Source organism: Microcaecilia unicolor, chromosome 7 (genome assembly GCF_901765095.1).
Source record: "Microcaecilia unicolor chromosome 7, aMicUni1.1, whole genome shotgun sequence".
In the NCBI taxonomy this organism is placed as follows: Eukaryota; Metazoa; Chordata; class Amphibia; order Gymnophiona; family Siphonopidae; genus Microcaecilia; species Microcaecilia unicolor.
In genome coordinates this window covers 137,114,720-137,140,601 of record NC_044037.1, presented here as the reverse complement: position 1 = coordinate 137,140,601, position 25,882 = coordinate 137,114,720, and the positions used below count along the sequence as shown (strand labels likewise).

The 25,882-nt window shown below is 49.8% G+C and overlaps 1 protein-coding gene across 2 annotated transcripts in view; it reads right to left on the bottom strand.

Annotated features, from left to right (window-relative positions):
• TRA2B (transformer 2 beta homolog) overlaps nucleotides 1-25,882 on the bottom strand; it is a 292,195-nt gene that overhangs the window by 71,320 nt on the left and 194,993 nt on the right. For both annotated transcript variants that reach the window (XM_030210189.1, XM_030210190.1), the window contains exon 6: nucleotides 858-950. In XM_030210189.1, coding sequence (XP_030066049.1) covers nucleotides 858-950 — 93 coding nt within the window. The remainder of the gene's footprint in view (nucleotides 1-857; nucleotides 951-25,882) is intronic.

Genomic DNA, 25,882 nt, shown 5'->3' with positions numbered 1-25,882 from the left:
CCCCCCCCAAAAAAAAAAAAAATCTAACAGAACAAAGAAAGCATGTAAAGACTGGATAAGGAGACTTATCCAAAAGGATGCGCAGTGGAGTGTGTCCAGCGCTCCACAAAGCCCTTTTCAGCTTGTCATAAACTCTGGACTAGGAATGCAGGACCATGTTACCTATGTGTGAGAATACATATGGCCTGCTTGTCCGTGGAGAACTAGGTTTCAGACTATTCCTCCTAATGTGCATCACTTTTCATTTCTCCACATTAAATTTCATCTGCCATTTGGATGCAGTTACCTAAGGTCTTCCTGCAATTTTTCACAATCCACACATGTTCTAATAACGCTGAATAATTTTGTGTCTGCAAATTTAGTGACCTCAATTGTCATTCCCATATCATTAATAAATGTTAAATTGACCGGTCCCAGTAGAGATCCAAGCGGCATTCCACTGTTCACCCTCCTCCATTGAGAAAAATGGCCATTTATCCCTACCCTCCGTTTTCTGTCCAATAACCAATTCCAAATCCACAGACGGACACTGCCTTTTATCTCATGACTCTAATTTTCTCAGGAGTCTCTCATGAGGAATTTTGTCAAAAGCTTTCTGAAAAATCTAGATACACTACATCAACCACCTTTATCCACATCTTTACTTTACTTGCTCTGACCACACTCCTCTTCCTACTAAGTGGCATGCTGCATGGTTTCTGATTAATATTTAACCAATATTGATATAGTTCTTCTGACTTAATACTGAATATCTAGACAATCAGATCTTGTGGCCCATTTTCTATGATCTTATGCCAGTAAGAACCACAACTATTTCAACACTAAAATGTCTCATGAAAACTGTATAAGCTCCTTACCTGTATGAAGATCTGCTGCTGTAATACTCACGATCATCATAACCTCCTCTATCATAGCCACGATCATAGTAATCTCTTCTACGAGAACCGCCACTAAAACAAAAAAAGAAAGAGTTTTTAAAGTTTTTGCATAACCGAATAGCTGGATGTATACACTTACTTAACTAGCTAAGGTAGTATGGATATTACATTACACTGATTTGTTTAGTTTGATAGCAGTTTGGCAGTTTCCAAACATTTGACGCACAGCTGCATAATTTTGCATATTTTAAATATATGGCTTTTTCTTTTTAGAAGCTCATATTCTGGTAACGGCAAAAGAAAAGCGAAGGTACTTACCTGTAGAAGATATTCTCCAGGAACAAAAGGCTTTATATTCTCACAAATGGATGATGCCGATCTGCATCTCCAGGTCCAGTATTCAACAAAGGTAAATGAGAGTTTTCTGGAGCATGAGCTCTGCATGCAAAAGTAACTTCCTCCCCGCCATAAGAACGCAGTCTCCTCAAATTAATACCACAGCAAAAAATAAAGTAAAAATAACAAAGAAGAAAACTCCAAGGGGAGATGGGAGGGACTCTGAGAATATAAAGCACACTGTCCTCGGAGAAAGCGAATGCTACATACCTGAAGAAGGTATTCTCCGAGGACAGCAGACTGATTGTTCTCACTGATGGGTGACGTCCACGGCAGCCCCTCCAATCGGAAACTTCACTAGCAAAGGCCTTTGCTAGTCCTCGCGCGCCCATGCGCACCGCGCATGCGCGGCCGTCTTCCCGCCCGAACCGGCTCGTATTCGTCAGTCCCATATGTAGCAAGACAAACAAGGAAAGACACAACTCCAAAGGGGAGGCGGGCGGGTTTGTGAGAACAATCAGCCTGCTGTCCTCGGAGAATACCTTCTACAGGTATGTAGCATTCGCTTTCTCAGAGGACAAGCAGGCTGCTTGTTCTCACTGATGGGGTATCCCTAGCCCCCAGGCTCACTCAAAACAACAAACATGGTCAATTGGGCCTCGCAACGGCGAGGACATAACTGAGATTGACCTAACAACTTATCCAACTAACTGAGAGTGTAGCCTGGAACAGAATAAAAAATGGGCCTAGGGGGGTGGAGTTGGATTTTAAACCCCGAACAGATTCTGAAGCACTGACTGCCCGAACCGACTGTCGCGTCGGGTATCCTGCTGCAGGCAGTAATGAGATGTGAATGTGTGGACAGATGACCACGTCGCAGCTTTGCAAATCTCTTCAATAGTGGCTGACTTCAAGTGGGCTACCGACGCTGCCATGGCTCTAACATTATGAGCCGTGACATGACCCTCAAGAGCCAGCCCAGCCTTGGCATAAGTGAAGGAAATGCAATCTGCTAGCCAATTGGATATGGTGTGTTTCCCCACAGCCACTCCCCTCCTGTTGGGATCAAAAGAAACAAACAATTGGGCGGACTGTCTGTTGGGCTGTGTCCGCTCCAGGTAGAAGGCCAATGCTCTCTTGCAGTCCAATGTGTGCAGCTGACGTTCAGCAGGGCAGGAATGAGGACGGGGAAAGAATGTTGGCAAGACAATTGACTGGTTCAGATGGAACTCCGACACAACCTTTGGCAAGAACTTAGGGTGAGTGCGGAGGACTACTCTGTTATGATGAAATTTGGTGTAAGGGGCCTGGGCTACCAGGGCCTGAAGCTCACTGACTCTACGAGCTGAAGTAACTGCCACCAAGAAAATGACCTTCCAGGTCAAGTACTTCAGATGGCAGGAGTTCAGTGGCTCAAAAGGAGGTTTCATCAGCTGGGAGAGAACGACATTGAGATCCCATGACACTGTAGGAGGTTTGAAAGGGGGCTTTGACAAAAGCAAACCTCTCATGAAGCGAACAACTAAAGGCTGTCCTGAGATCGGCTTACCTTCCACACGGTAATGGTATGCACTGATTGCGCTAAGGTGAACCCTTACAGAGTTGGTCTTGAGACCAGACTCAGACAAGTGCAGAAGGCATTCAAGCAGGGTCTGTGTAGGACAGGAGCGAGGATCTAAGGCCTTGCTGTCACACCAGACGGCAAACCTCCTCCATAAAAAGAAGTAAAACTCCTCTTAGTGGAATCTTTTCTGGAAGCAAGACAGACACGGGAGACATCCTCCGACAGACCCAAAGAGGAAAAGTCTATGCTCTCAACATCCAGGCCGTGAGAGCCAGAGACTGGAGGTTGGGATGCAGAAGCGCCCCTTCGTTTTGGGTGATGACGGTCGGAAAACACTCCAATCTCCACGGTTCTTCGGTGGACAACTCCAGAAGAAGAGGGAACCAGATCTGACGCGGCTAAAAAGGAGTAATCAGAATCATGGTGCCTCGGTCTTGCTTGAGTTTCAACAAAGTCTTCCCCACCAGAGGTATGGGAGGATAAGCATACAGCAGACCTTCCCCCCAGTCCAGGAGGAAGGCATCCGATGCCAGTCTGCCATGGGCCCGAAGCCTGGAACAGAACTGAGGGACCTTGTGGTTGGCTCGAGATGCAAAGAGATCTACCAAGGGGGTGCCCCACACCTGGAAGATCCGGCGCACTACTCGGGAATTGAGCGACCACTCGTGAGGTTGCATAATCCTGCTCAACCTGTCAGCCAGACTGTTGTTTACGCCTGCCAGATATGTGGCTTGGAGCACCATGCCGTGACGGCGAGCCCAGAGCCACATGCTGATGGCTTCCTGACACAGGGGGCGAGATCCGGTGCCCCCCTGCTTGTTGATGTAATACATGGCAACCTGGTTGTCTGTCTGAATTTGGATAATTTGGTGGGACAGCCGATCTCTGAAAGCCTTCAGAGCGTTCCAGACCGCTCGTAACTCCAGAAGATTGATCTGCAGATCGCGTTCCTGGAGGGACCAGCTTCCCTGGGTGTGAAGCCCATCGACATGAGCCCCCCACCCCAGGAGAGACGCATCCGTAGTCAGCACTTTTTGTGGCTGAGGAATTTGGAAAGGGCATCCCAGAGACAAATTGGACCAAATCGTCCACCAATACAGGGATTTAAGAAAACTCGTGGACAGGTGGATCACGTCTTCTAGATCCCCAGCAGCCTGAAACCACTGGGAAGCTAGGGTCCATTGAGCAGATCACATGTGAAGGCGGGCCATGGGAGTCACATGAACTGTGGAGGCCACGTGGCCAAAAATCTCAACATCTGCCGAGCTGTGAACTGCTGGGACGCTCGCACCCGTGAGACGAGGGACAACAAGTTGTTGGCTCTCGTCTCTGGGAGATAGGCCCGAGCCGTCCGAGAACCCAGCAGAGCTCCTATGAATTCGAGTCTCTGTACTGGGAGAAGATGGGACTTTGGGTAATTTATCACAAACCCCAGTAGCTCCAGAAGGCGAATAGTCATCTGCATGGACTGCAGAGCTCCTGCCACGGATGTGTTCTTTACCAGCCAATCGTCGAGATAGGGGAACACGTGCACTCCCAGCCTGCAAAGCGCAGCTGCTACTACAGCCAAGCACTTCGTGAACACTCTGGGCGCAGAGGCGAGCCCAAAGGGTAGCACACAGTACTGGAAGTGACGTGTGCCCAGCTGAAATCGCAGATACTGCCTGTGAGCTGGCAGTATCGGGATGTGCGTGTAGGCGTCCTTCAAGTCCAGAGAGCATAGCCAATCGTTTTCCTGAATCATGGGGAGAAGGGTGCCCAGGGAAAGCATCCTGAACTTTTCCTTGACCAGATATTTGTTCAGGGGCCTTAGGTCTAGGATGGGACGCATCCCCCCTGTTTTCTTTTCCACAAGGAAGTACCTGGTATAGAATCCCAGCCCTTCTTGCCCGGATGGCTCGGGCTCGACCGCATTGGCGCTGAGAAGGGCGGAGAGTTCCTCTGCAAGTACCTGCTTGTGCTGGAAGCTGCAAGACTGAGCTCCCGGTGGACAATTTGGAGGTTTTGAGGCCAAATTGAGGGTGTATCCTTGCCGGACTATTTGAAGAACCCACTGATCGGAGGTTATGAGAGGCCACCTTTGGTGAAAAACTTTCAACCTCCCTCCGACCGGCAGATCGCCCGGCACTGACACGTTGATGTCGGCTATGCTCTGCTGGAGCCAGTTAAAAGCTCGCCCCTTGCTTTTGCTGGGGAGCCGAGGGGCCTTGCTGAGGCGCACGCTGCTGACGAGAGCGAGCACGCTGGGGCTTAGCCTGGGCCGCAGGCTGTCGAGAAGGAGGATTGTACCTACGCTTACCAGAAGAGTAGGGAACAGTCATCCTTCCCTCATAAAAACGTCTACCTGTGGAGGTAGAAGCTGAAGGCTGCCGGCGGGAGAACTTGTTGAAAGCGGTGTCCCGCTGGTGGAGCTGCTCTACCACCTGTTCGACCTTCTCTCCAAAAATATTGTCCGCACGGCAAGGTGAGTCCGCAATCCGCTGCTGGATCCTATTCTCCAGGTCGGAGGCACGCAGCCATGAGAGTCTGCACATCACCACACCTTGAGCAGCGGCCCTGGACGCAACATCAAAGGTATCATATACCTCTCTGGCCAGGAATTTTCTGCACGCCTTCAGCTGCCTGACCACCTCCTGAAATGGCTTGGCTTGCTCAGGAGGGAGCTTGTCCACCAAGCCCGCCAACTGCCGCACATTGTTCCGCATATGTATGCTCGTGTAGAGCTGGTAAGACTGAATTTTGACCACGAGCATAGAGGAATGATAGGCCTTCCTCCCAAATGAGTCTAAGGTTCTAGAGTCTTTGCCCGGGGGCGCCGAAGCATTCTCCCTAGAACTCTTAGCCTTCTTTAGAGCCAAATCCACAACTCCAGAGTCGTGAGGCAACTGAGTGCGCATCAGCTCTGGGTCCCCATGGATCCGGTACTGGGACTCGATCTTCTTGGGAATGTGGGTATTACTTAAAGGCTTGGTCCAGTTCGCCAGCAAGACAGACTCTCGGGAGGAGAAAGCTGCCTTTCAGGGGAGGGAGTGGGATCAGAAGAAAGGCCATCAGACTCCTCGTCAGAGAAATACCTGATGTCCACCTCCTCCTCCCACGAGGCCTCACCATCGGTATCAGACACAAGTTCACGAACCTGTGTCTGAAGCCGTGCCCGGCTCAACTCCGTGGAAACACGGCCACGGTGTGAGCGTCGAGAGGTAGACTCCCTCGCCCGCACCGGCGAAGCTCCCTCCGCCGACGTCGTCGGGAGCCTTCCTGGGAGGCGACCGCAGTCGGTAAGGCAAGCGGCACCGATGTCGGAGACCTCACCCCGGGCAAGGGGCCAGACGGTACCGGTGGCGCAAGCACCCCCGGTACCGGAGGGTAAGGGCGCAACAGCTCTCCCAGGATCTCTGGGAGAACGGCCCAGGGACTCTCGTGCAGGGCGGCTGTGGAGAAAGACATGGAAGCCGATCCAGGCGTCGAAGTCAGAGTCTGTTCCGGGCGTGGAAGCTGTTCCGGGCTGTCCAAGGTGGAGCGCATCGACACCTCCTGAACAGAGGGTGAGCAGTCCTCCCGGTGCCGATGCCTACTGGGTGCCGACTCCCTCGGCGACCCAGAGCTCTCGGTACCGATGCGGGAAGGAGACCGGTGTTGATGCTTGTTTGACTTTTTCAAACGAAGCATGTCACCGGAACTTCCCGGTACCGACAAGGAGGACGTAGAATCCAGCCGTCGCTTCCTCGGGGGCCGAGGCCGAAGAAGGTCGGTCTCAGGGAGGCTGTACCGCAGGAGCCCTCAGGGTAGGGGGAGACCCACCCGAAGGCTCACTGCCACCAGCAGGGGAATGGACAGCCCTCACCTGCACTCCAGTCGAAGCACCACCGTCCGACATCAGCACTAGTGGAGGTCCCGGTACCACCGACGCCGACTTCCGATGTTTCGGCCCCGACGATGCAGAGGGTCGATGCAATCGCCGAGGTCGGAGGTCTTGACGCTGTCGATGCACTCGATACTCCCGGTGCCGATGCTGACAAAGAGACCGAGAACAACACGTTCCACCGGGCCAATCTCGCTACCTGAGTCCTTTTTTGTAAAAGGGCGCAAAGACTACAGGCCTGCGGGCGGTGCCCAGCCCCCAGACACTGAAGACACGACGCGTGCCTATCAGTGAGCGAGATTACCCGGGCGCACTGGGTGCACTTCTTGAAGCCGCTGGGAAACTTCGATGACATGGGCGGAAAAATCATGCCGGCAAAATCGAAACTCGTAATTGCGGTAAGGCACCAAAAAGAGGGGGAGAAAAAACTCGACCCGAGGCCTCAAAAGGGCCTACCCCGAAAACGAAAGAAAACTTAACGGGGCAAAAAACTGGAAATATGGGGAGGGGAAAAGACCGAAAGGCCCTTTTCTGAAATCCAATTTTTTTTTTTTAGAAGCGAAGTCAAAAAGACGCGCGAGGGTCAACTTAAGGGGCCCGAACGGCACAAACACGACCGTACCGAGCGCGGACAAAAGACTAACGAACACGAGCCGGTTCGGGCGGGAAGACGGCCGCGCATGCTCGGTGTGCATCGGCGCGCGAGGACTAGCAAAGGACTTTGCTAGAAAGTGTTCCGATTGGAGGGGCTGCCGTGGACGTCACCCATCAGTGAGAACAAGCAGCCTGCTTGTCCTCGGAGAATAACTGCTACAAAACAAGCAGGCTTCTATATTCTCACAAGTGCAAAATCCCTAGCATCCAGGCGCACCAAAAACAACATTGGTCAATTGGGCTCTGAATTAGAGTGCAGCCTGGAACAGAACGGGCTTAAGAGGGTGGAGTTGGATTCTAGACCCCAAACAGATTCTGCAAAACTGTCTGCCTGAACCGAATGTCATGTCAAGGCAGTAGTGTGATGTGAACGTTAGACCACATTGCAGCCTTGCAAATTTCTTCAATGGAGACTGACCTCAAGAGGCTACCGATGCGGCTATGGCTGTGACATTATGAGCCATTACATGACCCTCCAAGGGCAGCCAAGCCTGAGCATAAGTGAAGGAAATGCAATCTGCCAGTCAAATTGAAATGGTGTGTTTTCCGATTGCGACCTCCATCCTGTTGGGATCAAAAGAAACAAAAAAACTGGGTGGACTGTCTGTGGGGTCCTGTCAATGCTCTCTTGCAATCCAGGATGGGCATGAGTTCGGGGGAAAATGTTGGCAAGACAATCGACTGGTTCAGAAGGAACTCAGACACCACCTTAAGCAGGAACTTAAGAGTGCAGAGGACTACTCTGTAGTGATGAAACAGTATAAGATGCATCCACTACTAAGGACTGAAGCTCACTGATTCTATGAGCTAAAGTAATAGCCACAAAGAAAATTACCTTCCAGATCAAGTATTTCAGATTGCAGTAATTCAGTGGCTCAAAAGGAGCTTTCATCAGCAGGATGAGAACGATGTTGAGATCCCATGACAATGGTGGAAATTAGACAGGGGGATTTGACAAAAGCAAATCTCTCATGAAATGAACTAGAGGCTGTCTAGAGATGGGCTTACTTTCTACACGTTGATAAGCACTAATTGTACCAAGATAAAACCTTACGGAGTTGGTCTTGAAACCAGACTCTGATAAGTGTAGAAGGTACACGTAGGGAAAGTAAGGGGATCTAAGGCCTTGCTCTCACACCAGACGGCAAACCTCCTCCATTTAAGAGTAGCACCTCTTAGTGGAATCTATCCTGGAAACCAGCAAGACCTGGAAGGCACCCTCCAAGAGACCCAAGGAAGCAAATTCTAGGGTCTCAACATTGCAGCTGTGACAGCCAGAGACTGGAGATTGGGATGTAGAAGTGACCCCTCTTTCTCCGTGATGAGGGTCGGAAAACACTCCCATCTCCACAATTCTTCGAAGGATAATTCCAGAAGAGGAAAATATATCTGCCGCTGCCAGTACAGCGCAATCAGAATCATCGTTCTGTGGTCTTGCTTGAGTTTCAACAAAGTTTTCTCCACTAGAGGTATGGGAAGTTACACATACAGAACACCTGTCCCCCAGTTGAGGAGAAAGGCATCTGACATTAGCCTGTCTTAGGCCTGAAGCCTGAACGGAAATGAGGGACCATGTGGTTGATCCAAGTGGGAAAAAGATCAACTGAGGGGTGTCCCATGTGAGAAAGATCTTGCGGGCTATGCCCAAATTGAGAGACCACTCGTGATGTTGCATTACCCTTCTCACTCTGTTGGCAAGGGTATTGTTTTGCCCGCCAGATAAGTGGTTCAAAGGAAAATGCCATGCTGGCAAGCCCATTGTCACATCTGGACGGCCTCCTGACACAGAAGGCATGATCTGGTGTCCCCCCCTGTTTGTTTATTTAACACATTTGTACCCCACATTTCCCCACCAATTTGCAGGCTCAGTGCGGCTAACATCAAACCGTAAAGGCAGGTCGCCAATCCGGTAACTATACAGGTAACAGTATAGAGGACAGGGAGATTTAAAAAAAAAAAAAAACGGGGTATAAGGGCAAAAGGTGAAAGGGTAAAAGTGGTCAATACAATCTATTAATTTGCTGTGTTACAGAATATAGGGACTTATGTTGGATCCTTGGGGTAGGCCTTTTGAATAAGCTGGTCTTGAGTGATTTCCTGAAATTAAGATGATTGTGGATTGTTTTCACAGCTTTTGGCAGTGCATTCCATAGTTGTGTACTTATAAAAGTAGAAGGTGGATGCATAAATGGATTTATATTTGAGAGCGTTGCAGTTAGGGTAGTGGAGGTTTAAGTATGAATGGGATGATCTGGATATATTCCTAAAAGGTAAATTGATTAGGTTTGTCATGTATCCAGGGGCTACTCCGTAAAGAATTTTCTGTACTAGGGTGCAGATTTTGACGATGATACGTTCCTTAATTGGAAGCCAATTCAGTTTCTCTCGAAGGGGTTTAGCACTATCGAATTTGGATTTTCCAAAGATTAATCTGGCTGCTATGTTTTGGGCAGTCTGTAGATTCTTTGTAAGTTGTTCTTTACACCCTGCATATATTCCGTTGCAGTAGTCTAAGTAGCATAATACGATTGATTGTATTAGATTACGAAATATTTCTCTCGGGAATAAAGGTTTTATCCGTTTAAGTTTCCACAATGAAAAGAACATTTTCTTTGTAGTGGAGTTTATTTGGCTTTCGAGTGTTAGATTGTGATCGATTATAACACCAAGTATTTTTAGGCTCTCAGAGATAGTAAGGGTAAGATTTGGGGTGTTTAAGGTTGAAGGTTTGAGCTTATTGTGTTGAGATGAAAGGATAAGGCAGTGCGTTTTCTCAGTGTTTAGCTTCAGTTGAAAAGAATTTGCCCACAAGTTCATGGTGTTCAAACCAAGATTTATTTCATAGGTGATTTCAGACAGGTCGTGTCTGAAGGGAATGTAAATTGTGACATCATCTGCATAGATGAACGGCTTAAGGCCTAGATTGGATAAGGACTTGGCCAAAGGGATCAACATTATGTTGAAGAGTGTTGGGGATAATGGTGAACCTTGGGGGACTCCACAATCCGCTTTCCACGGTGGTAAAATGTTTGAATTAGGTTTAACTTGATATGTTCTAGAGGTTAGAAAGCCCTTGATCCATCTATGTACGTTTCCACCAGTCCCGAAGTAATCAAGAAGGTTTATTAGAATGCTATGGTTTACCTTGTCAAAAGCACTCGACATGTCAAATTGGAGAAGTATGCTTTTGCCTAAGGATATTTCCTGCTTGAAGTTGGCCAGAAGAGTGATTAGCTCATTTTCAGTGCTATGAAGGGGGCGGAATCCTGATTGTGATTCATGTAATATAGAAAACTTATCCAGGTAGTCATTAAGTTGTTTCGTCACCATGCTCTCCATCAGTTTAACAAAGTGGGATAGACGCAACTGGGCGGTAATTTGTGAGATCATTGCTTTTTTTCTTGGTGTCCTTTGGTATTGGAGTGAGTAAGATGTTACCATGATCCACAGGGAAGAAACCTTGTTGACACATGTAGTTTAGATGAAATGTTAGGTCTGCAATAAAGCGGTCAGGTGCGAATTTTAGTTAAGTGATTAGGGCAAATATTCAGTTTGCAATAGGAATTGGAAAATCTATGAATCACCTGGGTAACAATCAATGATGAGGGGAGCAAAGTTTGACAGGATACAATCTACTGGTTGTTCTCCCGGAATTGGATCCAGGCAAGTGATGAAATAATCCATCTCTAAGTTTTGCTGAGGAAGTAAATTGCACATTTTTGTTGGTGTTGCAACCTGGTTGTCTGTTTGGATGAAAACAATTTTTGAATGATAGCCTTTAGAGTGTTCCAGATCGCCCAGAGCCCCAGGAGAATGATCTGAAGATTTGTTTCCTAGGAGGACCAAGCTCCTTGATTGTGAAGCCCATCTACATGAGACCCTCATCCCAGGAGAGATGCATCTGTCATCAGCAATTTTTGTGGCTGAAGAATTTGAAATGGAAGTCCCAGAGTCAAATTGGATCGAATGGTCCACCACTGAAGGGAGCGTACAAGCTTTGGGGACACTAGGATGCCATCTTCCAGATTCCCCTTGGCTTGATACCACTGAGAAGCTACGGTCCACTGAGCTTACCTCATGTGAAGTTGTGTCATGGGTGTAATGTACATTGTGGAAGTCATGTGGCCCATCTCAACATCTGCCAAGGTGTGACCTGTTGAGAAGTTCGAACCTTGGACCATGGGGTTCCAGCTGAGGTGCAGGACTAGACTGTCCACTCTTGTGTGCAGGAGGTAGGCTTGAACCATCTGAGTATCGAGTAGGACTCGGAAGAACTCCAATCGCTGGACAGGGCGAAGATGGGACTTGAAGTAGTTTAAAACGAACCCTAGTCGCTCGAGCACCCGAATAGTCATCCACACTGACTCCTGAGCACCCCCCTAAGAGGTGCTCTTCACTAGCCAATCATGGATACATAGACTACCAATATGCGTAGCGATGCTACAAATATTGCTGGACATTTGGTGAAGACCCTGGGGAGCTAACACGAGGCCAAAAGGTAACATGCGGTACTGAAAGTGATGTGTTCTCATCCAAAACCAAAGATACTTCCAGGTAGGCTGCAGGTATCTGGACGCAAGAATACACATCCTTTAAGTCCAGAGAGCAGATAACAGTAGGTCATAAGAACATCCAGGGGGGCTGAAGGAGAACCTGAAAGCATGTGAACTCATTAGCAAAGATGTTGATACTTGGAACTTGGAACCTCGTGCATGTGTGGTGGAGCATGGCTCACACTCCACAAAGCTCTCATTTAGTTCTGGTAAATACCGGACCAGTCGATGCGGATTGGCGTCACCCACTATGAGAAGAACCTGTTTCTATTCTTGATGTCTGCTTTATCTCAGGAAGGAGTGGGCAATCATGGCTCAAGAAGACTGAACAATTCTCATATCTTGTATCCCTCTCCGCACAATGCCACTCTTTCCCTCCCAATACTTCCTCCTTTATTCTTGCCTCCCCCACCCCCCAAATTCACATAATCTGTAGAAAAATGCTATCAGTTGCCTTCAGTGAAATACAGACCAAGCCAGGTTTAGTGCTCAGATTAGGCCTCTAAAAATCAAAGACCATGTCTGAGTCAGATAATGTCACTGTGACAAAATGCTGAATTAAGCAGCTGAGACGCTGACAGAGGAAGACAATCTGTTCTCGTAACAGGTGGACAGACATAACAAGACAATACCCAGAGTTTTGTGGGCAAAGATGTTTTGGGTAAAAGCAAATAACAGTAGGTCATAAGAACATCCGGGGGGGCTGAAGGAGAACCTGAAAAAATGTGAATTAGCAAAGATGTTGATACTTGGAACTTGGAAACATGTGAAGTCATAGTTATCAACAGATAATATGCAAAGGCTGGCAGTGAGAAAATGAAAACCTAATAGGGATCAATGGTACAAGAAATGTATTTAAAGGCTAGTAGCTAAGGCATTGCCCCGCAGACTACAGAAGATGCTGAAGGCACCCATTGTGTGTCACGGAGCTCTGCACTCCCAATATGAGAAACAAGTGTCTGATATATGCCCTGTGATGATTTTGTACTAATCTAGGCTTTTGGTAAGTGAGCTAACAAACATTGACAGCTATTTTCTCATGTTTACAGAATCCCTGTGTCCTTCTGTTTGTGGAGTTCTTTAGTGCCTAGGCTGGGTACATTAGTCTGGGACTATGTGAGGTCTGCTAGGTAATTAAACAGAGACAGGGGGAACATAAATTATAGACCGGTGAGTAACGTCGGTGCCAGGCAAAATGGTAGAGACTATTATTAAGAATAAAATTACAGAGCATATTCAAAAGCATGGATTAATGAGACAAAGTCAACATGGATTTAGTGAAGGGAAATCTTGCCTCACCAATCTACTAAATTTCTTTGAAGGGGTGAACAAACATGTGGATAAAGGTGAGCCGGTCAATATTGTGTATCTGGATTTTCAGAAGGCGTTTGACAAAGATGGCCGACTAGGAAGGTCGCACAGTGAGGAGCTCCGCTGAAACCGCCGAACATCGGCAGTACCGATCAGCTCTGTGACCTAGCTGCGACCTCGCCGCCATCTATACATCTAGGGGACCCGGAACGGGACCCCGTGACTCCGGCGCACCCCGACGGGGGTGACACGAGACCAAGACCGAGTGTGACTCTCATCAGTCGGGTGGGTCAGACTGTAACTCCCCTGGCCGAGAACGATCCGGGTCTCTGATTGCAGCGTTCAACGAGGGTGAGCCTTAGCCGCTATACGCGGACTTGGACTGCCACCCAACTTCAAACCAACTTTCCTGCCCGGATCACTCTACCAGCATGGTCAGTGTGAAACCAAACCACGCGGCACACAAAGAAAGACCGTGTGGACTCTGAGGACCCAAACAACTAGCGACTCGGGGTTCCTGTGGGGACCCGGTTGCAACTGCTCCATCTACCCAGCACTGCGAAGCCTGTGAGCCCTTACCTGGTGACTAACGGAGCCGACCGCAGCGCTGAGCCTGTGACCGGCGCAGCGTGGGAGTTTCAAGATATTTGGGCTTGCCAAACCCACCAGACCTGCCACAAGGTTTGGCTACTGGAAAGTTGTTCTTTACAGTGGTCAGAAAATTGAAGAAGTTTTCACCTCAAGTAGCAGTCTTTTCTAAACTCCTGATAACAGCTCCGAGGCTGAACCCATCAGACCTGCCACGAGGTTTGGCTACTGGAAAGTTGTTCTTTACAGAGGTCAGAAAATTGAAGAAGTTTTCACCTCAAGTAGTCACCTGTGGTCGCAGGCGGCTTGGGTGTCCGGGGGTGGTTGCTCCTTGGCAGTGCGTGGCCGGCGTTCTGGGCGGGCGGTCCCGTGGTCGATGCGGATCGGGCTTGAGTGTAGCGCTGCGGACGGTCCACACCTCCACATCTCGTACGGTTAGCAGCTGAAGAGGGTCCTAAAATCAGGTGTGACCACTCTGAAACGCTCAATCATGAGGATCACTGCACCCGGCCGACAACCAGTGTTGGCGGATAGTGGAATGGGGCAGATCGGCGAACCGTCCACGTGGATGTGAGTGGTGTCTGTGGCTGCATGGGCCTGGTCCCTGCCGCCTGTAGGGGCTGCCCGCGTGGGGCTTGTTGCGCGGTGCCGGGAAGTGGCTACCTCTGGTGCCTGGGCTGTTTGCGATTGCAGCAGTGATTAAAGAGAAAACCAACCCGCACTTTGCAGAATAGATCCTGCTACACACTGTGGCTTACATGCTTGTTTATGGATGACGGCTGCCTAGAGGTCCGCCTGATCCCAGCTTGTTCCAGTCCGCCGATCCAGCTTCCCCCCCTGCTTGTTCCAGTCCATCTGCTTCAGTGTGTTCCTGTACGCCTGATTCCAGCTTGTTCCAATCCGCCGATCCAGCTTCCCCCCTGCTTGTCCAGTTCATCTGCTCCAGCCTGCTTGTTCCAGTCCAATTGCTCTAGCGTGTTCCAGTCCGCCTGATCCGAGCTCGTTCCAGTCGGCCCGATCCAAGCTGTTCCAGTCCGCCGATCCAGCCTGCTTGTTCCAGTCCGCCTGATCCACCTAATCCGCGCCTGATCCGAGCTCGTTTCAGTCTGCATGATCCCAGCTTGTTCCAGTCCGCCGATCCAGCTTCCCATTTGCTCCAGTGTTCCAGTCCGCCTTTTCCAGCTCCTCCCTACTTGTTCCAGTCCATTTGCTCCAGCCTGCTTGCTCCAGTACACCTGCTCCAGCCTGCTTGCTCCAGTACATCTGCTGCAGCGTGCTCCAGTCCGCCTGAACAAGCTTCTCCCTGCTTGTTCCAGTCCATCTGCTCCAGACTGCCTGCTCCAGTACACCTGCTTGCTCCAGTACATCTGCTCCAGCCTGCTTGCTCCAGCTTCTCCCTGCTCGATCCTGTCCATCTGCACCAGCTTGTTCCAGTCCATCTGCTCCAGCCTGCTTGCACCAGCTTCTCCCTGCTTGCTCCAGCTTCTCCCTGCTCATTCCTGTCCTTCTGCACCAGTATGCTCCAACCCGCCTGCTAGCTTCTCAGCCATTGACTTACTTGCCTGCCTGCTAACTTGTTAGCCATTGACTTACCTGCTGTCCAGCTTCTCCCTGCTCGTTCCTGTCCATCTGCACCAGCTTGTTCCAGCCCGCCTGCTAGCTTGGCAGCCATTGCCTTACTTGCCTGCTTGCTAACTTGTCAACCAATGACTTACCTGCTCTCCAGTCCATCAATTCCACCAATTCCAAGCCTCCAATCCAGCTTTTCCGCTCTGCTTCTCACCTCAGTCACTACACATACACCTGTTACACCGCAATCACTACGCATGGCCCCTGTCCACATTCTCTTCCTTGCCCTGTCCCTTCCTAATCTTTTTCCCCTCCCCTCTACCCCTGGAACTCATTGCCCACCCACGTCCCCTCCCGTCCTACTCGCTACGGCAATACCCTATTCACCCCCATCCCTCACCACCTCACCATCTCTCTTGTCCCCCTCCTCCTTCCTAGTTCTTAACCTTCAACACTTCCTTCCTGCCATTAACCCATCACCATTCCTCCTAAGTGCACCCCGTCTTCATCGCTGGACCTCCCCCTCCCTCCTCCGCACTCTCTTGCTCTTCCTCCTGCTATCTGCGGGAGACATTAATCCTAATCCAGGCCCCCCTCACCTGTCCTCCTCCTATCCATGCAAACGATTCCGTGATGTCTCCAATCTCGTTTCTATTCCCATCCTCCCCACCTCTTCCCTCCCCTTCTCATGTGCCTTGTGGAATGCCTACTCGGTCTGCAACAAACTGCCCTTCACCCACGATCTCTTCATCTCTCGTTCCCTTCAACTGCTCGCCCTAACTGAAACCTGGCTCTCCCCTGACGACTCTGCCTCAGTCACGGCCCTTTGTCATGGAGGTTCTCTCTTCTCCCACACTCCCCACCCAGCTGGCCGCGGTGGAGGCGTCGGGCTACTACTCTCACCCTCCTGTAGTTTCCAACCCCTCCTCCTACCGCAGTCTCACTGCTTCTCATCCTTTGAAGCACACTCCATCCGGCTATTCTACCCATTGCCACTCAGAGTGGCAGTCATTTACTGCCCCCCTAATAAATCCCTCTCTTTCTTCCTCACCGACTTCGATGCCTGGCTTTCTGTCTTTCTTGAACCCTCATCTCCGTCCCTCATTCTCGGAGACTTTAACATACACGTTGATGACCAATCCGACCCTCACGCTTCTCAGTTCCTCACTCTAACATCCTCCTTCAACCTCCAGCTATGCTCCACCACCCCTACTCACCGAAACGGCCATTGTCTTGACCTCGTCCTCTCCTCTTCCGGCTCTTCCTCCAATTTCTGCGCCTTAGCTCTTCCTCTCTCTGATCATCACCTGATCACCTTCACGCTTCTTCACCCCGCCCCCCCTCAGCCCGTCCAACTTTAACCACTACCTCCAGGAATCTCCAGGCTATTGACCCTCCCACCCTATCCTCTAGTATTTCTAATCTCCTCCCCTCCGTCATGTCCTCCGAGTCTGTCGACAAGGCTGTCTCCGCCTACAATGCCACTCTCTCCTCTGCACTGGACACCCTCGCACCATCCACCTCCCGTCCGACAAAGCGTACTGATCCCCAGCCTTGGCTGACCCCTTGCATCCATTATCTTTGCTCCTGCGCCCGATCTGCTGAACGCCTCTGGAGGAAATCTCGCACCCATTCAGACTTCCTTCACTACAAATTCATGCTATCCTCCTTCCACTCCTCCCTATTCCTTGCCAAACAGGACTATTACACCCAATTGACCAACTCTCTCAGCTCCAACCCCCGTCGTCTCTTCGCCACCCTTAACTCCCTCATCAAAGAGATGCAAGTTTAACTGATATTTTGTAATTCAGAAGTTATAGATAGAGTTATTATTAGTGACTTTCGTCTTTGATTTAGATAGGAACAATGTTTTGAAATTGTATTTCCGATACATGGTTGATAGTTTTTTGGGTTCAAAGATGCATATATTTCCTGACGCATCAAGGGAATCGCAGACTGGGAGGTGTGAGGTCTTGGCTTTTAAGCCAAGAATCATTGCCCTAGGTGGGACCTTCCTAGCGCAATTCCCTTGTGTTTTATTTCCTTATTACTTGTTTGAACCTAAGAAATTATAAGAGTTTGTGGAAACAGATGAAGAATCCTCTGCAGCAACTTCCTTCTGTTACCACTGTACCGGCTGCAATAACCGATTAACCTTCCTCCCTCAGAAAATGTAAAATGTAAGATTAACCATTTTGAGTTTTTCTTATTTTCTTTAAGATTGTTTTCCTGATCTTGGATCTTCCAATTGTGGACAATTATGTAAATATATATTCTTGAGAGAAAATGTTTTCCTTTTTTATATTAATTTCTGTATTTTCTTACATTTATGTGATAAATGTGAATGTAATTAAGAAAAATGATAAATAAATAAATAAAAACTATCACTTGACCCTATCTGTCCCTCCAACTACCGCCCCATCTCCCTCCTACCCTTCCTCTCCAAAATACAGCCGCTGCCTTGATTTTCTCTCCTCTCATGCCATCCTCGATCCACTTCAATCCGGTTTTCGCCCTCTACACTCGACAGAAATAGCACTCTCTAAAGTCCGTAATGACCTGTTCCTTGCCAAATCCAGAGGCCACTAATCCATCCTCATCCTCCTCGATCTATCCGCCACTTTTGACACGGTCAATCATGACTTACTTCTTGCCACACTGTCCTCATTTGGGTTCCAGGGCGCTGTCCTCTCCTGGTTCTCATCCTCTCTCTCCCACTGCACCTTCACAGTTCACTCTCATGGATCTTCCTTCATCCCCATCCCGCTATATGTTGGCGTTCCCCAGGGATCTGTCCTTGGACCCCTTCTCTTCTCAATCTACACCTCTTCCCTGGGCTCCCTGATCTCATCTCATGGTTTCCAGTATCATCTCTATGCTGATGACACCCAGCTGTATCTCTCCACACCAGACATCATCGCTGAGACCCAGGCAAAGTTATCAGCTTGCTTATCCGACATTGCTGCCTGGATGTCCAACCGCCACCTAAAACTGAACATGTCCAAGACCGAGCTCAACGTGTGTGGAGGAGTGGCCTAGTGGTTAGGGTGGTGGACTTTGGTCCTGAGGAACTGAGTTTGATTCCCACTTCAGGCACAGGCAGCTCCTTGTGACTCTGGGCAAGTCACTTAACCCTCCATTGCCCCATGTAAGCCGCATTGAGCCTGCCATGAGTGGGAAAGCGCGGGGTACAAATATAACAAAAATTAAATTAAATTTCCACCAAAACCCACTTCTTCTCTTCCTCCACTTTCTATCTCAGTTGATAACACCCTCATCGTCCCCGTCTCATCTGCCCGCAACCTCGGAGTCATCTTTGACTCCTCCCTCTCCTTCTCTGCGCATATCCAGCAGATAGCCAAGACCTGTCGCTTCTTCCTCTTTAACATCAGCAAAATTCGAAATCCACGCTCTCATTACCTCTCGCCTTGACTACTGCAACTTACTCCTCACCGGCCTCCCACTTAGCCATCTATCCCCCCTTCAATCTGTTCAGAACTCTGCTGCACGTCTTATATTCCGCCAGAACCGATATACTCATATCACCCCTCTCCTCACGTCACTTCACTGGCTTCCAATCAGATACTGCATTAAATTCAAGCTTCTCCTTCTTACCTACAAATGCACTCAGTCTGCCGCCCCTCACTACCTTTCTACCCTCATCTCCCCTTACGTTCCCACCCGAAACCTCCGTTCACAGGACAAATCCCTCCTCTCAGTACCCTTCTCCACCACCGCCAACTCCAGGCTCCGCTCATTCTGCCTCACCTCACCCTATGCTCCTTCCTGAGCCCTTATGCCAAGCCCCCTCCCTGCCCATCTTCAAGTCTTTGCTTAAAGCCCACCTCTTCAATGCTGCGTTCGGCACCTAACTCTTACCGTTCAGTAATCCAGACTGCCCCAATTTGACTGCCCCTTTCGGACTGACTGTTCACTTGTCTTTTAGATTGTAAGCTCCTTGAGCAGGGACTGTCCCTCTATGTTAAATTGTACAGCGCTGCGTAACCCTAGTAGCGCTTTAGAAATGTTAAGTAGTAGTAGTACCTCATGAAAGACTTGAGGAAATTGGAGAGTCATGGGATAGGAGGTAGTGTTCTATTGTGGGTTAAAAACTGGTTAAAAGAAATAAAAGAGTAGGATTAAATGGTCAGTATTCTCAATAGAGAAGGGTAGTTTAGTGGGGTTACCCACGGCTCTGTGCTGGGACAGCTGCTTTTTTAACATATTTATAAATGACCTAGAGATGGGAGTAACTAGTGAGGTAATTAAATTTGCTGATGACACAAATTTAAATTGAAGGGAGGATTGTGAAAAATTACAAGAGGACCTTACGAGACTGGGCGTATAAATTGCAGATGATGCATGTGGAAAAGAGGAACCCAAATTATAGCTATGTCACGCAAAATTCCACGTTAGGAGTCACGGACCAAGAAAGGGATCTAGGTGTCGTCGTTGATGATACGTTGAAACCTTCTGCTCAGTATGCTGCTGCTGCTAAGAAAGCAAATAGAAGGTTAGGTATTAGGAAAGGAATGGAAAACAAAAATGAGGACGTTATAATGCCTTTGTATCGCTCCATGGTGCGACCGCACCTCGAATACTGTGTTCAATTCTGGTCGCCACATCTCAAAAAAAGATATAGTGGAATTAGAAAAGGTGCAGAGAAAACGGGCACAAGATGCTATATTGGTGGTACTACACCCCTCATCGGCTAGCCACAATATATAAAAAGGGCTCTGGTAACTGTTGGAGGCAATGTGAGATAAAAGGGGATATGTTTCACGTGCGGTGGGCCTGTAAACATGCTCAAAAGTTTTGGACCGAGGTGGGGGGTTTCCTGTGTGAAGTGACGAATCAGATATATCCCATGGGGGTGGAAAGCTGTCTGCTACACTTTAAACCTCCAGGGATTAAAAAACTTACGCACAGCTTTGCCACTCAGCTTTTTGTGGCAGGCAAATTGGTCATTGCCTCAGCTTGGAAGAAACCCACGATTCCGGGGGTACGCACAGTCCGGGAAAGATTGGATAGAATACAACTAATGTCAAAACTTACAGCCATGAGAAACGGTCGAATCATACATTACCATAAAATATGGGATCCATATATTAAATGGAAAGCAACTACTGCAATATAAGACCTGTTGCACACCCAATATGACAAGGGGTGGGAGGATTTAAAAGGAGGGGGACATGGATAATCTAAGCAGAGGTGTATAACAGTTCAGTTGATGTTTTTAGATGATGTTTGAAATCTTTATGCTGTTTTTTGAAACCATGTATCTACAGAACTAATATATAGCTGTGTACTGTGTTTCCAAATGTTAAAACTATAAATAAATATTTAAAAAAAAAGAAAAGGTGCAGAGAAGGGCAACAAAAATGATAAAGGGGATCGGACGACTTCCCTATGAAGAAAGGCTAAAGCGGCTAGGGCTCTTCAGCTTGGAGAAAAGGCAGCTGAGGGGAGATATGATAGAGGTCTATAAAATAATGAGTGGAGTTGAACGGGTAGATGTGAAGCGTCTGTTTACGCTTTCCAAAAATAGTAGGACTAGGGGGCATGCAATGAAGCTGCAATGTAGTAGATTTAAAACGAATTGGAGAAAATTTTTCTTCATTCAACATGTAATTAAACTCGAATTCGTTGCCAGAGAATTTGGTAAAGGCGGTTAGCTTAACAGAGTTTAAAAAAGATTTGGAGGGCTTCCTAAAGGAAAAGTCCATAGACCATTATTAAATTGGCTTGGGGAAAATCCACTATTTCTGGGATAAGCAGTATAGCGAATGCTACATACCTGTAGAAGGTATTCTCCGAGGACAGCAGGCTGATTGTTCTCACTGATGGGTTGACGTCCTCGGCAGCCCCCTCCATCGGAAAGTTTACTAGCAAAGGCCTTTGCTAGTCCTCGCACGCCCATGCGCACTGCGCATGCGCAGCCGTCTTCCCGCCCGAAACCGGCTCGAGCCGGCCAGTCCAGTATGTAGCAAAACAATACACTTCAAGGGAAGACTCAACTCCAAAGGGGAGGCGGGCGGGTTTGTGAGAACAATCAGCCTGCTGTCCTCGGAGAATACCTTCTACAGGTATGTAGCATTCGCTTTCTCCGAGGACAAGCAGGCTGCTTGTTCTCACTGATGGGGTATCCCTAGCCCCCAGGCTCACTCAAAACAACAACCATGGTCAATTGGGCCTCGCAACGGCGAGGACATAACTGAGATTGACCTAAAAAATTTACTAACTAACTGAGAGTGTAGCCTGGAACAGAACAAACAGGGCCCTCGGGGGGTAGAGTTGGATCCTAAAGCCCAAACAGGTTCTGAAGAACTGACTGCCCGAACCGACTGTCGCGTCGGGTATCCTGCTGCAGGCAGTAATGAGATGTGAATGTGTGGACAGATGACCACGTCGCAGCTTTGCAAATTTCTTCAATGGAGGCTGACTTCAAGTGGGCTACCGACGCAGCCATGGCTCTAACATTATGAGCCGTGACATGACCCTCAAGAGCCAGCCCCGCCTGGGCGTAAGTGAAGGAAATGCAATCTGCTAGCCAATTGGATATGGTGCGTTTCCCTACAGCCACTCCCCTCCTATTGGGATCAAAAGAAACAAACAATTGGGCGGACTGTCTGTGGGGCTGTGTCCGCTCCAGGTAGAAGGCCAATGCTCTCTTGCAGTCCAATGTGTGCAGCTGACGTTCAGCAGGGCAGGAATGAGGACGGGGAAAGAATGTTGGCAAGACAATTGACTGGTTCAGATGGAACTCCGACACGACCTTTGGCAGAAACTTAGGGTGAGTGCGGAGGACTACTCTGTTGTGATGAAATTTGGTGTAAGGGGCCTGGGCTACCAGGGCCTGAAGCTCACTGACTCTACGAGCCGAAGTAACTGCCACCAAGAAAATGACCTTCCAGGTCAAGTACTTCGGATGGCAGGAATTCAGTGGCTCAAAAGGAGGTTTCATCAGCTGGGTGAGAACGACATTGAGATCCCATGACACTGTAGGAGGCTTGACAGGGGGCTTTGACAAAAGCAAACCTCTCATGAAGCGAACAACTAAAGGCTGTCCTGAGATCGGCTTACCTTCCACTTGGTAATGGTATGCACTGATTGCACTAAGGTGAACCCTTACGGAGTTGGTCTTAAGACCAGACTCAGACAAGTGCAGAAGGTATTCAAGCAGGGTCTGTGTAGGACAAGAGCGAGGATCTAGGGCCTTGCTGTCACACCAGACGGCAAACCTCCTCCAATGAAAGAAGTAACTTCTCTTAGTGGAGTCTTTCCTGGAAGCAAGCAAGATGCGGGAGACACCCTCTGGCAGACCCAAAGAGGCAAAGTCTACGCCCTCAACATCCAGGCCGTGAGAGCCAGAGACTGGAGGTTGGGATGCGGAAGAGCCCCTTCGTCCTGCGTGATGAGGGTCGGAAAACACTCCAATCTCCACGGTTCTTCGGAGGATAACTCCAGAAGAAGAGGGAACCAAATCTGACGCGGCCAAAAAGGAGCAATCAGAATCATGGTGCCTCGGTCTTGCTTGAGTTTCAGCAAAGTCTTCCCCACCAGAGGTATGGGAGGATAAGCATACAGCAGGCCCTCCCCCCAATCCAGGAGGAAGGCATCCGATGCCAGTCTGCCGTGGGCCTGAAGCCTGGAACAGAACTGAGGGACTTTGTGGTTCACTCGAGATGCGAAGAGATCTACCAAGGGGGTGCCCCACACCTGGAAGATCTGTCGTACCACACGGGAATTGAGCGACCACTCGTGAGGTTGCATAATCCTGCTCAACCTGTCGGCCAGACTGTTGTTTACGCCTGCCAGATATGTGGCTTGGAGCACCATGCCGTGACGGCGAGCCCAGAGCCACATGCTGACGGCTTCCTGACACAGGGGGCGAGATCCGGTGCCCCCCTGCTTGTTGACATAATACATGGCAACCTGGTTGTCTGTCTGAATTTGGATAATTTGGTGGGACAGCCGATCTCTGAAAGCCTTCAGAGCGTTCCAGATCGCTCGCAACTCCAGGAGATTGATCTGTAGATCGCGTTCCTGGAGGGACCAGCTTCCTTGGGTGTGAAGCCCATCGACATGAGCTCCCCATCCCAGGAGAGACGCATCCGTGGTCAGCACTTTTTGTGGCTGAGGAATTTGGAAAGGACATCCCAGAGTCAAATTGGACCAAATCGTCCACCAATACAGGGATTCGAGAAAACTCGTGGACAGGTGGATCACGTCTTCTAGGCCCCCAGCAGCCTGATACCACTGGGAGGCTAGGGTCCATTGAGCAGATCTCATGTGAAGACGGGCCATGGGAGTCACATGAACTGTGGAGGCCATGTGGCCCAGCAATCTCAACATCTGCCGAGCTGTGATCTGCTGGGACGCTCGCACCCACGAGACGAGGGACAACAAGTTGTTGGCTCTCGTCTCTGGAAGATAGGCGTGAGCCGTCCGAGAATCCAGCAGAGCTCCTATGAATTCGAGTCTCTGCACTGGAAGAAGGTGGGACTTTGGGTAATTTATCACAAACCCCAGTAGCTCCAGTAGGCGAATAGTCATCTGCATGGACTGCAGGGCTCCTGCCTCGGATGTGTTCTTCACCAGCCAATCGTCGAGATATGGGAACACGTGCACCCCCAGCCTGCGAAGCGCCGCTGCTACCACAGCTAGGCACTTGGTGAACACCCTGGGCGCAGAGGCGAGCCCAAAGGGTAGCACACAGTACTGGAAGTGGCGTGTGCCCAACTGAAATCGCAGATACTGTCTGTGAGCTGGCAGTATCGGGATGTGTGTGTAGGCATCCTTCAAGTCCAGAGAGCATAGCCAATCGTTTTGCTGAATCATGGGGAGAAGGGTGCCCAGGGAAAGCATCCTGAACTTTTCTTTTACGAGATATTTGTTCAGGGCCCTTAGGTCTAGGATGGGACGCATCCCCCCTGTTTTCTTTTCCACAAGGAAGTACCTGGAATAGAATCCCAGCCCTTCTTGCCCGGATGGCACGGGCTCGACCGCATTGGCGCTGAGAAGGGCGGAGAGTTCCTCTGCAAGTACCCTTCTTGTGCTGGAAGCTGTAAGACTGAGCTCCCGGTGGACAATTTGGAGGTTTTGAGGTCAAATTGAGGGTGTACCCCTGCCGGACTATTTGCAGAACCCACTGATCGGAGGTTATGAGAGGCCACCTTTGGTGAAAAGCTTTCAACCTCCCTCCGACTGGCAGGTCGCCCGGCACGGACACTTGGATGTCGGCTATGCTCTGCTGGAGCCAGTCAAAAGCTCGCCCCTTGCTTTTGCTGGGGAGCCGCGGGGCCTTGCTGAGTCGCACGCTGCTGACGAGAGCGAGCGCGCTGGGGCTTAGCCTGGGCCGCAGGCTGTCGGGAAGGAGGATTGTACCTACGCTTGCCAGAAGAGTAGGGAACAGTCTTCCTTCCCCCGAAAAATCGTCTACCTGTAGAGGTAGAAGCTGAAGGCTGCCGGCGGGCGAATTTGTCGAATGCGGTGTCCCGCTGGTGGAGAGACTCTACCACCTGTTCGACTTTTTCACCAAAAATGTTGTCCGCACGGCAAGGCGAGTCCGCAATCCGCTGCTGGAGTCTATTCTCCAGGTCGGCGGCACGCAGCCATGAGAGCCTGCGCATTACCACACCTTGAGCAGCGGCCCTGGACGCAACATCAAAAGTGTCATAAACTCCTCTGGCCAGGAATTTTCTGCACGCCTTCAGCTGCCTGACCACCTCCTGAAAAGGCTTGGCTTGCTCAGGGGGAAGAGCATCAACCAAGCCCGCCAACTGCCGCACATTGTTCCGCATGTGTATGCTCGTGTAGAGCTGGTAAGACTGGATCTTGGACACGAGCATAGAGGAATGGTAGGCCTTCCTCCCAAAGGAGTCTAAGGTTCTAGCGTCCTTGCCCGGGGGCGCCGAAGCATGTTCCCTAGAACTCTTAGCCTTCTTTAGGGCCAAATCCACAACTCCAGAGTCATGAGGCAACTGAGTGCGCATCAGCTCTGGGTCCCCATGGATCCGGTACTGGGACTCGATCTTCTTGGGAATGTGGGGATTAGTTAAAGGCTTGGTCCAGTTCGCAAGCAATGTCTTTTTCAGGACATGGTGCAAGGGAACAGTGGACGCTTCCTTAGGTGGAGAAGGATAGTCCAGGAGCTCAAACATTTCAGCCCTGGGCTCGTCCTCCACAACCACCGGGAAGGGGATGGCCGTAGACATCTCCCGGACAAAGGAGGCAAAAGACAGACTCTCGGGAGGAGAAAGCTGTCTCTCAGGAGAGGGAGTGGGATCAAACGGAAGACCCTCAGACTCCTCGTCAGAGAAATATCTGGGATCTTCCTCTTCCTCCCACGAGGCCTCACCCTCGGTGTCAGACACAAGTTCACGGACCTGTGTCTGCAACCTCGCCCTGCTCGACTCCGTGGAACCACGTCCACGATGGGGGCGTCAAGAGGTAGACTCCCTGGCCCGCATCGGCGAAGCTCCCTCCGTCGACGTAGTCGGGGAGCCCTCCTGGGAGGTGGCCGCGGTCGGCACCGCACGCGGTACCGACGTCGGGGACCTCAACC